The 15094-nt window shown below is 43.5% G+C and overlaps 1 protein-coding gene across 2 annotated transcripts in view; it reads left to right on the forward strand.

Moving 5' to 3' along the window:
- HIVEP2 (HIVEP zinc finger 2) overlaps positions 1-12942 on the forward strand; it is a 132722-nt gene extending 119780 nt beyond the window's left edge. For both annotated transcript variants that reach the window (XM_056486291.1, XM_056486292.1), the window contains 4 exons: positions 175-350; positions 2935-3036; positions 3587-4497; positions 11262-12942. In XM_056486291.1, coding sequence (XP_056342266.1) covers positions 175-350; positions 2935-3036; positions 3587-4497; positions 11262-12080 — 2008 coding nt within the window. In that variant the 3' untranslated portion in view covers positions 12081-12942. The remainder of the gene's footprint in view (positions 1-174; positions 351-2934; positions 3037-3586; positions 4498-11261) is intronic.
- The last annotated feature ends 2152 nt before the right edge of the window (positions 12943-15094 follow it).

Genomic DNA, 15094 nt, shown 5'->3' on the forward strand with positions numbered 1-15094 from the left:
CCAGTACATTCTCTGAAAACCAAATGCTTAATGAGTTCCAGACTGAAAATTCAGTAGTTCCTTTGGATTTGTGTGAGTTTGCTTTGATGACAAGGATCAGCTGCATAGAAGTGATGTTGTACGTGCATGAGACCTAGAGTCTGTGTGACTTAAATACTTGCTCTCTTCCAACAGGTATAAGTCAAACGAGGATTATGTCTATGTGAGAGGGCGTGGCCGAGGAAAGTACATTTGTGAAGAATGTGGCATCCGCTGTAAAAAGCCAAGCATGCTCAAAAAACATATCCGCACTCACACTGATGTCCGGCCTTATGTATGCAAGTTGTGCAATTTTGCCTTCAAAACTAAAGGTACTTGACCCTTTTTGCTGAACCCTTGCCACTTCTGGAGCTATTTTGCCCTCTAGGATCCAATCACCCATTGCAATCAAGGGGAGCATTTTCTTCAGAATGAAATTGTTGTGTTTATGTATACAGGGCTGAATAAGAGCGTTTGTTCTCTTCTATTTCATTGATCCAGGGATTTTATAAGACTATGAGACTCCTTGGATAGCTTCATTAAGACACCTATAGGCTCTTGGTCCATCTGTCTTCAGGGAAAATGTAGTAATACCCTGCCAACATTGTTACATGGTGCAAATTTTAATTGCAGCAACACTTGAATGCTACCAGGAGACCACACTTCTTATGACATAATGTAGAAGCAGAGCATCAGCTGCTGGGGAATACATGCCTTCACAGGCTTTACAGTGGGTCAGTTTCAAGTTTATAAATAATTTATATCTCCCAGATGGGCCACTCCATCCACTGTGGCATTAATTATGAATAGAGATCTGATAGCTTCTGTTCACATGTATTTATCAGCACAGAAAAAAGCTTCCATTTGTCACCCTGAGGCCACGGATAATGATATTCTTTGGAATTCAGATTTGTGATGCAACTATCTCCTTGAAAGAAAAAATCCTTTCCTTGGTATCATTTCTTTGTAGCACAGCCTAAATGAGCCTTATATTCTCAGTTTCTTAGGTTCTCTTTGGCAGACAAAAGAAATGGATTCTGGTCCCAGTGCAGTGAAACTTAACTCATAGAGGGAGAAGGGAAGCTGAAGGAAATTTCTCCCAAGATCCCAGTGCAGCTTCATGGCTGTTTTGAGGATTGAGAATTGTAATAGTTTCCATGACTCCAGCACTTCTTCCTGTGCCAAAGATGAGAATAGCTGATGGATGGTAGTAGACCCATCAACCTAATTTAAGATGAGAACTTTCATGGGCATGTAGAGACAAAGGCAAAGAGCTGCTTGTTTGTAGTCCCAACAGACCATCTGGTGAGCTGTTCTCATAGCATTGCTTACATTTTGACATTCCTGGAGGAAAGGGTCTTGAGGAAGGGCTTGAAGTACATGACAGTATTGTGGTTTTACAGCTGTGTTCAGAGAGGACATTCCAGGAAGAAGAGGTGGCATGGAAAAATAAAGAGAAATTGCTTGCTGAGACTGGCATTTCTGACAAAGTAGAAGAAACATGGAGGAGGTGGTTTGCTATTGCACAAAAAGGACATGAGTAGCAAGAGACTAGGTTAGCTTCCAAAGTACAAGAAGTGTTTAACTGATTTATAACTGATTATAAGCAGTTGTAAGTCTCATACCTGTTGCTATATTGCTGAGAGCAGTAGGGCACAAACTTTCAGAGATACTTAGGTTTTCAGTTTTTCTGAGCATTTAGCCATCCAGAAGCACAACTGGCCAAGTTAGACTTTTCATGCAGTGCATAGGCACAAGAGACTCCTACTGAGAAGGGAATTATTTGACTAGCTGGAACTGAAAATCAGAGAAGAGCCTGGATTGTGAGTTTCTAAGCACACCTGCACTATCAAACAGAGGGTTCAGCGATCCTGCCCCAAGAGGGCATGTGCAACAACACCATCTGGAGATGCTGGTTGGGGTCCTGGAAGCAGCATAAATTCATTTCCAGAGGGCTTTCCTTGAGCCAAGAAGCACCATGTCTTGGTAATGGGTTGGGTTTGCTTGTGCCATGCTTTTCCTTTTGGGTGTTGCAAATGAGACTGAAGTGACAAATAGATTAGAGCGATATTCTCCTGCTTGTGCTTTGTGCTCAAGATTCTTTGTCATGAAATGTCTCTTGGGGCCAATCTCAACCCAGATTTTTTATCTGTGAAAAAACAGACCAAGACAGGCACTCCAGAAAGTCAATAGTCTAGTGTTAGATTGCTCCCTCAGGGGAATGGGAGATTTGCTTTCAAATCTCTGCTGTGTCTGGTCTAGATCCGTGCTCCAAATCTGGGAGCTGAACCTGAATTTCCCACATCCCAGGTGGGTGCTGTAAGCACAGCTCCTCTCAGTCAGAGACTGAAGCTAAATGGTAAATTTGCATAGAGAAGTCTCCCATAACTGTCTTTTTTTTTTTTTTTTTGTGGGGTACTTTTGCTTCCAAATGCTTCAAATACATGGAGCATTTGGAAACCATGTGCAAAATAAACGGGATAGCCCTTACCTTGAAAATGCCACTGTGTAAATAGGAGCATGAGCCCTGAATTGCTGCTGTGCTGTGTGTGAGAATTTACTTTGATCACTAGGCAGTCTGTAATATCATGAACAGAGTCCAGGAACAGATAACATACAAAAGTGAGTTCTTTAGGGGGAACTAAATATCATGTGGAAAATTAGAGAGATGCATATGTACCTCTTACACCCTGAGTTTATTTGAATTTTTTATTTTCTAATGATACAAAAACCCACTCTGATTAAAACAGGCTTTGAGGCCAATGGTCTTGATGAATCAGCCCTGACTGTTGTGGTGGTGTTTTTTAAAGCTAAAATCCATTATCTGCAGCATAATGGCGTTAAGATACACCAAAACCTAACTTGAAGAGTGCTGTTTGTTATTGTCCATTAATCACAATAATCTCTGATCCATAGGAAATCTGACAAAACATATGAAGTCTAAAGCACACATGAAAAAATGCTTGGAGCTTGGAGTATCAATGACGTCTGTAGATGATGCTGAAACTGAAGAAGCAGGTATGTCAAAATGATTTAATTTAGTTGGAATGGCCTCATTCCAACTATAGTATGGAACGTATGAAGTCTGCAAATGACTCATTGCACTTCAGCACAGTGATGGGCATGGGAAAATACATTACGAGTATTTGGAGCTTTTTTTATTTGAGAGTTAACTTTTTAAGAAACAAGAAGTAAAAAAATAAATCCTAACTAGTTTTCTGGGTTATACTTTTTTAAATGAAGAGGTGCTGGAAATGAAAATGTGGTCAGTTGTGATCTGCCTCATACATGATTCCCAGTCTTTCCACTTAAGATGTGAGAGATGGCAACATTTAGTGAAGCTGCAAGGTAGTGTGAGATGAATTTGCTTTCATACTTCCTGTCAAGTATAGAGTTTTAAGGCACTATTTAAATAAAAATATGTCTTTCCTCCATGAGGAATGGCTTTATGCAGCCATTCCAGATGAGGACCATCCAGTGAAGGCAATGAGTGTGCTGGGTGGGGAATGGTTGTGGCGTGAGAGGTGAGACATATGCTAATCATTTGGACTTGCTGTGGTTGTTTCAGAAAATATGGAGGACATGCAGCAGGAGGCAGAGAAGAGCAGCAACCTGGCAGGGCTGTCAGCAGAGCACCAGTTTTCTGACGCAGAGGAATCGGATGGCGAGGACGGCGATGACAATGATGATGATGATGAAGATGAGGATGATTTTGATGATACTCAGGGAGACTCGACACCAAAAACCAGATCAAGAAGCACCAGCCCGCAGCCCCCCCGGTTCTCCTCCCTGTCAGTGAACTCAGCTGGGGCATCACAGGGGGCTTCCCCAGAGGGCTCCCTTTCAGTGGGACACTCTTCCCTCATCAGTTACTTGGTCACCTTACCTAGCATTCAGGTTACTCAGCTTATAACACCGAGCGACTCCTGCGAAGACACGCAAATGACAGAATATCAGAGGTTTTTCCAGAGTAAGAGCACGGATTCAGAGCCTGATAAGGACAGATTGGACATACCCAGCTGCATGGATGAGGATTACACGCCTTCCTTAGACCCCAGCTCTTCTCCGAGGGACCTCTCACCTTCCAGTCGACAATCGTCACCTGGCTACGATTCTTCACCCTACAGAGATAACTCACCAAAGAGGTATTTAATGCCAAAAGGGGATTTGTCACCCAGAAGACATCTGTCACCCCGACGAGATATTTCCCCCATGAGGCACCTTTCCCCGCGGAAGGAGGCTGTGCTGAGGAGAGAGTTATCACCAAGGCGGGACGTGTCACCAAGGCGTCACCTATCGCCAAGGAGACCAATGTCACCAGGGAAAGATGTGTCTGTCCGAAGAGATTTGTCTCCCAGGCGAGAGAGGAGATACATGGCCTCTGTCAGAGCGGCATCTCCCCGGAGGGGCTTGTACCATAACCCAGCACTGTCCATGGGTCAATATTTACAGTCCGAATCTATTCCGCTGGGACATTCAGTAAGTATGAGAGAATATTGTCACTCCTCTTGTCAAAAGCTGTCCTCTTACTGCATTTGTGCATTTCAGAAATCTTTGCAGCTTTGTAAAAGAAGAAGGCATTAAATTTGAGCCTTGGCGGGAAGTCCTGGAACAAATGCAAGAAATTTGGAATTATCAGGGACCAAGTTAGGATGCTGATTCTCTTAGGTGCACTAGAGTCGGCCTAAGGACAAATATTCACTTGGTAGAACCCTGAGTGGCTCCACCAACTTCAATGAATTTAGGCTGGTTGGTATTTTCTACCTCCATATTCATTATATTTATGATATATAGATAGATAGATAGATAGATAGATAGATAGATAGATAGATAGATAGATAGAAAGATATAGATATAGATATAGATATAGATATAGATATAGATATAGATATAGATATACATATACATATACATATACATATACATATACATATACATATACAGTATAGAATATAGAATATAGAATATAGATAGATATATAGATATATATGTATAATTTTTCACTGGTCCAGAAAGCTTACATGGTTTGTGAGGCTTGCTTCTGCACTGTAAAAAATCTCATACTTCCCAAACTCTCAGGTGAGATAAGCCAAGATCAAGACTTGAAGCCCTGTTCCTGTGGTGGTATGGTGCCCATCACTGAGTATATGGAATAAAAATGTTAAGATAATGGAACCTCTTAGAAAAGCAGAGCGCACACTGGAATCAGGATCCGTGGCTGGAATTTAAAGGATATTATATTATTGTGTGAGAGGAGCAGGCAGCTGTCTGCCCCACAGAAAGTGCCACAACCATTTGGGTGGAAGTATGCAAAACTTGTGCAGCTGCTATCTGTGCTCTTCCCTTTTGGTAAATCAGCTCTCAGAAATTGCCAGATTGGAACTTTTGACTGGCCCTAGCATTACAAAGCACTCCCTCCACAAATAGATTACATCTTCAGAGGTAGCCTTGCTAGGTGTGAATTTATTTATTTATTTACTATGCTTCCTTCACCATGTTGCTGTTGTGGCTGCCTTCTCACTGCCTGCCTCTGTGTGGTTTCAACCTGGGCAAGCTGTGACAGTCTCAGATTATCTCAGAGCTCTTTGCTCCCTACTCTTCTCCTGGCTGGCCTCTTCTCCCTGCTTCCCTGTTCTCAGTCTTCTTGACTCTCTGTGTAGTTTTTCCTGTGTTCCTCTGTGGAGGAGAAGAATTGAACCCTGAGCTCATACAGTCAGCATTTCTCAGCTCTGGTGTGATTTGCTCTGTAGAGTCAGGTTGATGTGTAATCTGCTCCCAGAAATGGAGTGAAGGATGCACCCAAAGATGGTTGGAACAGGGGTGGACCAAAAAGAGCTGAGATGCTGCCAGCCTGGCAGATCCAAAAGTGATTTCCCAGCATTTTGGGGGTATAAAGGAAAGCTGCAACTTGAGTGGCCATATTTATAGGAGAGAGCAATACAGGTACTTCTCCCACATCTTAGACATGGCCCCATGGCCTAGTAAGTTGTTCAGGAGAGCACTGGAGAGGGGTGACTGATTAAATGGTCCTTGAGAAATGGCATGCTGAAACCCTGCTGCACTCTCACAGGAGTGATCACTGCACAGTGGAGAGAGGATGCCACCAGCAGTTCTACTGACTACACAAGGAAGCATAAGTGGGTGAAGAGTCACCAGTTCAAACAGTCATGATGTCTTCTTATCAAATGAATAGGATCATTTGGGATTCTAGAGCTGACATTGTGCAGGGTGCCCCCAGTCCCTCATGGCCCACATGAGACACACTGGCATCCTGTAGTAAAGATTTTGGATGTGTAATGATGCTACCAAAAGTGTATGTTAACAGTCATCCTTGGCCATCTGACAGCTCCTGCTGTAATGTTTCTCTTATGTGTTATGCACACCTTCCAGCAAGGCATTTAGCACATTGTAAGGACTCTCTTAGCACTTCTCACTCCTTCTTTTAAAAAGTCCACCATGCCACATGGACATCTAAAGCTTAACTTGTTTTTGAGGTAGAGTCAGGCATGTGGCAGTGAAAAACACAAGAGATCTTACAGAAAACATCAGTAATTTGATGGCATGTTGAGTGTTTTGAGAGAGAAGGCCAGACCTCAGCAGAGTCACTACAACCTGAATACAGGAGGCATCACTGTTTGCCTTAAGGCAAACTTAATGAAAAAAAATGACAAGTGAGGATGATTGCCCATTGCAACAAATGACTGCAGGGAAGGAAAGATGGATTCCTTGTCTCTTGATGCCTTTCTGGAAAATGTACTTTAGCCAAACATTAGACAAGCTTAAGTGAAACACAAGTTATTATACTCAGCATGTGGGATGACAAATAACACCTGAGCTTGCTATAAATGAAAGCTGTCAGAGGAGAAAAAGGAATAAAGGTTGTTTTTCACTTTTTAGAGTAGTGAAATCCAGCAAACCAGAACATCATTAGCAGCTGCATTGGGGATGCACATGCCAGCTTACAATCCTTCAAATACTTCAAGATCTGCATTGGGTTCCCAGTTCCCAGTCCTTGCAGGAATGAGGGCAGTTTTGTGCTTCTAGTTCTTGCAGTTCCCAGAAGAGACCAGCTTTCTTTCTTCTCAACTGAAATTGGTTTATTTCCTCTCATCTCTTTGGCCAGTGCTGGTCTAGTTGCCCTTCATCTTGCTTCCTGTTCAATGTCCGTGCACTTTGGTGGTCTTGTGCAAAAGTCTTGTAAAGTGCTCTGGCACTGAGAGCATAGAAAGCAATTAAAATTATTTGTTTAGGAAGTGGAAAAGAACATGGTAAAAGTAAATACACACTTTTTTTCCCTTTGGCAATCAATAACAGGATACAGTCTTGCAACAGAATGCTCTCTAAAGAATCCTAAGTCTGTAGTGTATGCTGGGTCACACTTGGCTTTGACAAGTTAAATTTGTGTTTATAAAATTAGTGCCAGATATCTTCTGCTCTCTAAATAAATTTGGGATCTAATCTTCTGTTGATGCCAGAGGTTTCTTTCCTTACTGAGGAGGCTGATGCCATTATGAAAGGGCTCAGATTCTTCTTCCCAGTCATCTTCTGCCAGGCCTGAGAGAAGGAGAAGGAATAGGAAGTCTTCATTTGTTCACCCTGAGTGAATCTCTTTTAGCATTTTAGATCAGTCTTGGGGTAAGTGATCTGGATTGTTGTGAGATGGAATTAAACTGAAAACATGCACCAGGAGGGCAGCAGGTGCACTTGAACTGTGAGTGGTCATTCAAGTGACTGCAAAGAGGCCACATAGAGCTAATCTGAAGCAACCTTCCCCTCCAAACCCACAACACTCGCATTATGAATATGCAAAACAATTTTCACTCCATTCCTGCTTCTGCCAACCCCTTGTACACCCTGTTACTTCCTAGTGCAGACCAGAACCTTTGCCTCTTCTTCCAGTCCCAGGATAGACACGAGGAGATGGAGAAGGTGCCTTGCTGTGAGTGGCACAGACTTGTCTCTCACAACTGTTTTAGCTTCCAGGCAGTAGTGGATTTTGCTTGTGTTGCCATCATATCGCTCATCTCATTCATTTTGAAGTCTGAAGCCTGTGTTGTTGTATTCAGAAGGGCTGAAAGGAGTTAGGCACCTACCTCTATGACCACTTGAAAGTTGATAGGACTTAAGGTCCTTTAACCATCCCAAAAGTGGATATTAAATCCCTTCCCAAACACTCACTACTTTATCATCTTGAGCGAAATGCATTCTTGTACAGGGAGCCAGAAACTTCTGAATTGCAGGTAAACTGTAAATAGGTTCACTGGTGCACCTGAGCTACTGTGGGGCATTCTCTGTAGGGCTGCAAATTGAGCTGATCCTGAAAGTGAAGGCCACATGGAGTTATAGTTGCTTTACTACACACCATGTCTTTAGGGAGGCACGTTGGTAATATGTTCTGTTACTGATTTGCACTATAGAGTTCAGTGTTTTCTGGTTTTTAACTTTAAAAAACCTCCAGTAGATTATGACATGCTAATCAAAGAGACTGTTTTCCACCCAGCATGTTTTTCAAGCTGTGGTCTGAGGCTGCCCAGAGGATGTCTGTGAAGGGTGCTTGGCTTTGAAATGTGATCTTCCTCTTAATCTCCCACAGCCTGATTTGGATGATGTACCAGATACAGGGTAAACCCTATCTCATCCCTGAGGCATTCTGGGGGACTTGTGAGGCTGGATATGGCTTTGCTCAGGGGTGTGATGTGGCAAAGTCTAGCTTTGTGACCAGGGCAGAGCATTTAGTGAAAATCTACTGCAGAATACTGTTGCTTGGGAAATTATATGTCACCTGGAGTTGAAGGGAAATATGCTGAACTGTAACAAATTAGAATTATTAGGAAATGAACTGGATTCCCATCACCTGACAAAGGGAAGAGCTCAGCCCACAGCACTGGCAGCAACCCATTCTAACTGCACTGCAAAAAGATACCATGACTTCCTGCACTGTGCTCTGTGATCTAATACTTGCCCTGTCAACTGAAGAAAGTCTTTGGATTTTCAGGATGCTTGTTGAAAAAAGACAGTCTCTCCCTGTAAATACGTGTGTCTGCTTGTAGGAATGAAAATGCTAGATATTGGTAAAGGAAATAAAATCAGGGTGAGAGGTAGGAACTAGTGATTGTAACCATTTATGTTACCTGTTTCCAAACTTACCTGCCAAAGCTAAAGAAAAATAATCCAGTATGTGCCCAGCCAGGCTTGGAAGCTATCCAGTGACATGCATACACTGTCACTGTCTATGTTAAAATTGGGCATACAAGACATATATTGGATGATGCTGCTGATCTTAAAGCACACAGCAGTTTCTGTCATGTTAGCCACCTCTGTCCAGCAAGGACAGACTCTTGCTCTATTCCCTTATGAAACTCTGTCAGGGCAAAACATGAAGCCAGTGTCTTTCTCAATTAGAGATTTGTATGTGACTAGTTTTATTCTTCAGTGAGTTTTACTCTTTTTTTTTGCTCAATTTCCCTTAGCTCAAGTTTACATCAGATGTAATAGTAATGAATGTCATGGTGTAGGAAACATCCAAAAGAACATATGACTGAGAAACTGGTTGACAGACCAAAGATGGAAAAAATAGGGGGCAAGCAGCTGTGCAGAGGTGAAATTAGTGATAGGAAGGACTGACAGGGTAGGTGAACATCTTGTGGCTTGGCAACTGCAGTTTAATTTGTATAGTTTTCCCCATTCAGCAGTATAATGTGCTGTCACTGTGCTTTCTTATGACAGTTTCTCTTTTATGAGACTCAAGCCATCTCACTTTCTGAATAGGAAAATTCCCAACATAGATTAGTCTCTGAATAATATCTCTAAAGTTCAAGTCTGATGATGATGGGTCACCCTTTCCTGTCTCGACATTGATTTATATTAAACAGGACAAAGCATCTGAGCACAGTGAGACTGAGCCCTTGGGTGGCACAGAAACTGAATCTTTAATTGCCCCCTAAACCAGCTCCCTGGGATGGGATCAAGAGGTTGCTTAATGCCTTGAGAGCCAGGATTTTCCAGCAGTGAAGTGCTGCCACTTTAATGCATTGGCATTTAGCAGCACAGTCCTCGGGCTGCCACGCCAAGGCTGTGGTAGCATTACAGCTCTGGGGCAATTGATCCATGTTTGGTCATTTTACAGAGCAGAGATGAGCGTTTTCATTCATTTAATTTCATATGAGAGTCCCTGAGAGTTGTGTGGCCAAATCCCACATATAATTATGAAAATGTCATCCTGCACTTCTGTCATCGTTACTCCGCTGGTCAGCAATAAATGATACTTAATCATCAGATAGCAAACGAATTTTAAAACTTAAGAATGAAAGAAAAGGAACCCAAAAGCCCAGGGCATATTTAATACTGAGTGGAGATGGAGCTATTTATTTTTCCAAGGCAGGAACTAATGGGAAGGCAGTGAAAATGTCAATATTGTGAGATTGGCTTTTATTAGCCATCACAAAATCCCCCATTCTTCTCAATCCCATTATGAGTGGGTGAGGCTCCCTGGGACAGAATCATCACTTTTTCCTCACAGCTGATGCCTGTGCTTTTGTTATTATTTATGGTTTACACTGCAGATAAGCCAGAGGGGTGCTCCATTGTCTCAATGACTAGAAAAATTTGTGTCTTCATTGCACTGAGAGAGACACTTGAACTTGCATGGAAATATCCATCTGCTTTCACCAAGGATTGGGTAAAGCTCCCAGGGAGCAAGTGCCTTCTGTGAGGCTCAAGAGCAGATTTTTCAGAGGGCAGTAAATACATGTTGTCAGATACTCACTGTTATGCCAAGCAGTGGTGGTGAGCAGGGGATGTTCAGGCGTGTACCTCTCTGCAAAAAAGTTTAAATATCAGCATAGTTTTCCAAAAGAGAGGGTAAGATGGATCTCCTTGCCAAATTTCTCCCAGGGAATGAAAATGTATCTACCCCAAATTCTGTTCAAAGTTTCAGTTGAATATAATATCCTCCACTTCCTGACCTAAATTGCTGAATTGTGTTGCTGAACTCTCTTAACTAGCCACTGCCTTTCTCCTCAGAGGTATGAGCCCTCTAGGGCTGAGCTAAGCAAAACCTCCTCTGTTGTTTGGATGTGCAATTAGTGGAGTTTTCCAAATGCTTTGGGATCCATCTGGATGAAAGGTGCTTCGTGAATGGGAGGCTGTGCTAGACAGGAAAGCAGATAGGTGGTTTGGCAGGCAGACAAGAATTCCGCTGGTAGCAGTGCTGACATCTCTTTTTGTTTTCCTTCTGATTACAGAGGAGGGGGTTGTCTCAGGCACCTTACTTCAACATCTACGGAGAAAAAGGAGGCCTGGAGCACCGCAGGCCTAGCCTGTTCCCCGAAGGTCCGAGCGACTACGTCTTCAGCCATCTCCCACTACACTCCCAGCAGCAGATCCGAGCACCCATCCCCATGATGCCCATCGGGGGCATCCAGATGGTCCATTCGGTCCCCGTGGCCCTTTCAGGTTTACATTCTCCGTCCGCCCTGGCCCTGCAGAGGGAGGCCTCCGAGGAGAAGCGGCGAGGCGCAGCGGAAGCCCTGCCGAAGGAGCCGAGCAGCGTTCCCGGGCAGCGCGATTTGCGCGCCTCCCCGCACAGCTCGCACCCCGCCGCTGCCCCCAGCGCCCCCCCCTCGCCGCTGCTGCTGCTGGCGCACAGCGCGTCCGAGGACAGCGCGGTGGCCACCGAGAGGGAGCAGGAGGAGAACATACAGACTTGCACGAAAGCCATAGCCTCCCTGCGCATCGCCACAGAAGAAGCCGTTCTGCACGGGGCGGAGCAGCTGCAGAGGCCTTCTGAGCCTCACCAGAAACCCTTAGAAAGTGCACATTTTAGCATTAAACACTTTAGTGGATCTGAGCCGGGCCAGCCCTGTGCCTCAGCCACCCATCCTGACTTGCACGGTGGTGAACAGGACAGTTTTGGTACATCACAGACTGCGCTAGCCCATCCCACCTTTTACAGCAAGAGCTTTGTGGATGTCCAGCAGCTGGGCTTTCACAGCAGGAGCGACCCCCCATCAAGCACACAGGAAAGGAAAGATCCGTCATCTGAGAAGAGCAAGCCGCATTGATCTGAGATGCATGGAGACTTTCACCCATACATTTACCCCACTTTTTTTTTTTTTTTTCTAGAGATAGAAAAAGTATTCAACTTTACAGCATGCCTGTTCTAAGTTACAGTAGTTTGCTATTATATATACTTTTGTTATATCAAAAGAATTAGATAAAGTAACAAGTCATCATGAGCCTGACCAAAACTAAATTTGAAATTCTTATTGGGTCTGGTACTTTTAAATTGTACAGATGTTTGTGCCTTTTCTTTACTTTGCTTATATTCTTATAAGCATTTTTTTAGCAGTAATTTGTACATATTTTAGAATTTGTGTATCTGCTTTGTAATAAATGTAATTTCTTTCCTTTTTTGGACACTTGGATCTAAATGATGTAAAACAGAACAGCATCAATATATGTGAGGTTGCACTAAAACATATTTTTATATGATTAAAACTGAACAGCTTTTATGTACAGCTCTGATTCTGTAATACTAATATTTATTTACTTTGTTTCATAAATTGTAAATTTTTTTCTTAATGTTGTGGATTGCTTTTCTATGTGAAGCATGGGATTTACTGTTGCGTAATTAGAACAAAATGTATATTGTAAAACAAGATATTTAAACTAGAGTATCTTATCTTATTCTGCACTTATGCATTAGTTAAAAAAAAAAAAGATAAAAGATGTATCAGTCAGTTCTTAACTCTTGTAATTTTTTTTGTCTCTTGTTTGCTGGATTGACTATAACTTAAGTGCTGATTGTGATTTTAAACTGATAGTACCGTAAAGCATTAAAGTAAAACAATGTGCTATTGTGAGTTTTTTCAAAGCTTTATAAAACAGTTATAAATATATTAAAAGTATTTGGTCTTATGTGAACATGTTGATCTATATACTCCTTAAAAGCTATGGGAAAACATTCCACCCCATGTAGATATGTGCATCACTGGTGCCATCTGTGTAGCTCACCGGGAGCGGCAGGGTTTGCTGTGCTGGTGCTTCCAGGAGCGGGACTGGGGCACTGCTGGCTGCCAGAGGGCAGAGTCCAGCAGTGTCCTGGCCACTCCCTGGCCTCCAGCAGCAGGGTGGCGAGGCCCCTACGGCCGCATGGGGCTGGGCGAGGAGCTGGCCTGCTGGCTGGACACTGCCGAGCCCGGCAGTCCCCTGCTGCTGAGGGCTGACCGAGGGGCATAGCTGTCATGAGGAAGTGCCCTGGAGTGTCAGAGAGGGGTTTGGAGAGGAGGAAAAGGTGTTTCCTTGCACTTGAACTCCACAGCTGGCCCCTCCCTACTGCAATACCCGTGCCAGCTTTGGGGGAGGCTCCTGTTCTGTCCTGTTCCATCCTGTCCTGTGGATGCAGAGAGCACCGCCACCCCGGCCTCTTCTGAAATGGGTTTCATGGGCAAGAAAGTCACAGCCTTCCAGTGCAGGGTCTCCACCTGGGCAAGGTTTGCTCCAGAGGGAAGAGAGGAGGAGCCCGGGCTTGTGTTTGAAGACCTGTGGTGGGTTACCACTACCACCAGCAGCATGCGTGCACGCACGCACGCACACACACACTCAAACACACGCATGCATACGCACAGATGAGAGAAACCAACGACCTGGATTATATTTTGTGCTATTTAGTGGATTATAAATCTGTGAAAACAAGTTTGTATATTGAAAATACATCTAAGGAGTGTTCTTTAAAAAGAAATAAATATACAGTTACATGCATGAGGTGTCTAGTTTTCATGTGTTCTTTGAATTTTCCAAGTTTATTGGTGTTCCAGCATTCTGCACAAGAAGCACCCTTAAAAATGTGAGTGGTAGTGAAAAACGTGGACCATATATTGGCTTTCTCACATATTACCAAACAGAACCAGTTTATTTCTCCAGTAATACCATGTGGGGGCAGAGCCACAGGTGGCATGTCGTAATTCTAGAATGATGGCCCATGATTAGTGTAATAACATAATGGATGGTGACCACTTCTAACATTAAAGCTTAGCTTCTCATACCCATTGCAATGCTCTGCCTTTATTCCAGATCATTGTGGTAACCTTGCCAAGATAAGTGTGTGCCAGAAAACTGGCTCGTCTCAGGCTGGAGAGAGAAAAAACAGTATATGTAGTTGGAGATGAGCAGCCTGTTGGATCATGCTTCTATAAAAAAGAGGAGAACTCAATTATACATTTTAAATAAACAAGCTCCATCTGATAAAAGCCTCTCTCCTCCTGGGCTTCATGGCTGTATTGAGAACAAAATGCTCTGCACAATGATCAGCTAATCAGGTAATCATAGATATTTTATTAAAAGGGAACCAGGCAACCCCTGATGGTAAATGCTCTATTAACTTTGCCTTTGTAAGCAATCCTCTTACTGTGGGAGTTACCTCTGACTTGTTTGATTATTTTAATTAATTTGCAGCTGCAATTTGCCATCCACCTTCTCAGCCTTGGGGCATTTTTTTTTTTTAATAATCAGTGAGCAAGTATCACTGAAATTACATGTGATATTTTTGGGTTACAATGGAGCAATGCTGAAGAGGTTTCAGGCACTTACAATCTTAATTGTATTTCCTTAATGAGCTAATGTGTATACAGTGCTTTGAAAAAAACCATATCCTCATACAAGGCATGAGACATCAATGATGACTTTTAATGCTTTGGAAAGGGTGTGGAGGAGAAATGGCAAACATGTCTGACAAAATTTTCCCAGGCACAAGCAATTTTCAGAATCGACATAGCAAGCACAGCAACTGGGACTGGGGGGCAAATAATTCCATGAGCGCTCTGCCTGCACTTCCCAGTGCAGCCCCTTCCAAGCTGCCTGCAGAGATGATGGTGTGGGGCTGTTTGTGCCCTGCTGTGATGAGCCTGCAGCTTCAGCCTCCGTGCTGGGAGAGTGCAGCTGCATGGCTCCCTGCCATGCTGGGAATGTCGAGCTCCAGGCAGGACTGGAGCTGCCTGGGTGAGGCAGCCCCTCTGAAGGGGACAGGGAGGGGGTTCCTCCACAATATTCAGTGCAGTGGATGCACAGAGGTCTCTTC

This window comes from Oenanthe melanoleuca, chromosome 3 (assembly GCF_029582105.1).
Source record: "Oenanthe melanoleuca isolate GR-GAL-2019-014 chromosome 3, OMel1.0, whole genome shotgun sequence".
NCBI lineage: Eukaryota > Metazoa > Chordata > Aves > Passeriformes > Muscicapidae > Oenanthe > Oenanthe melanoleuca.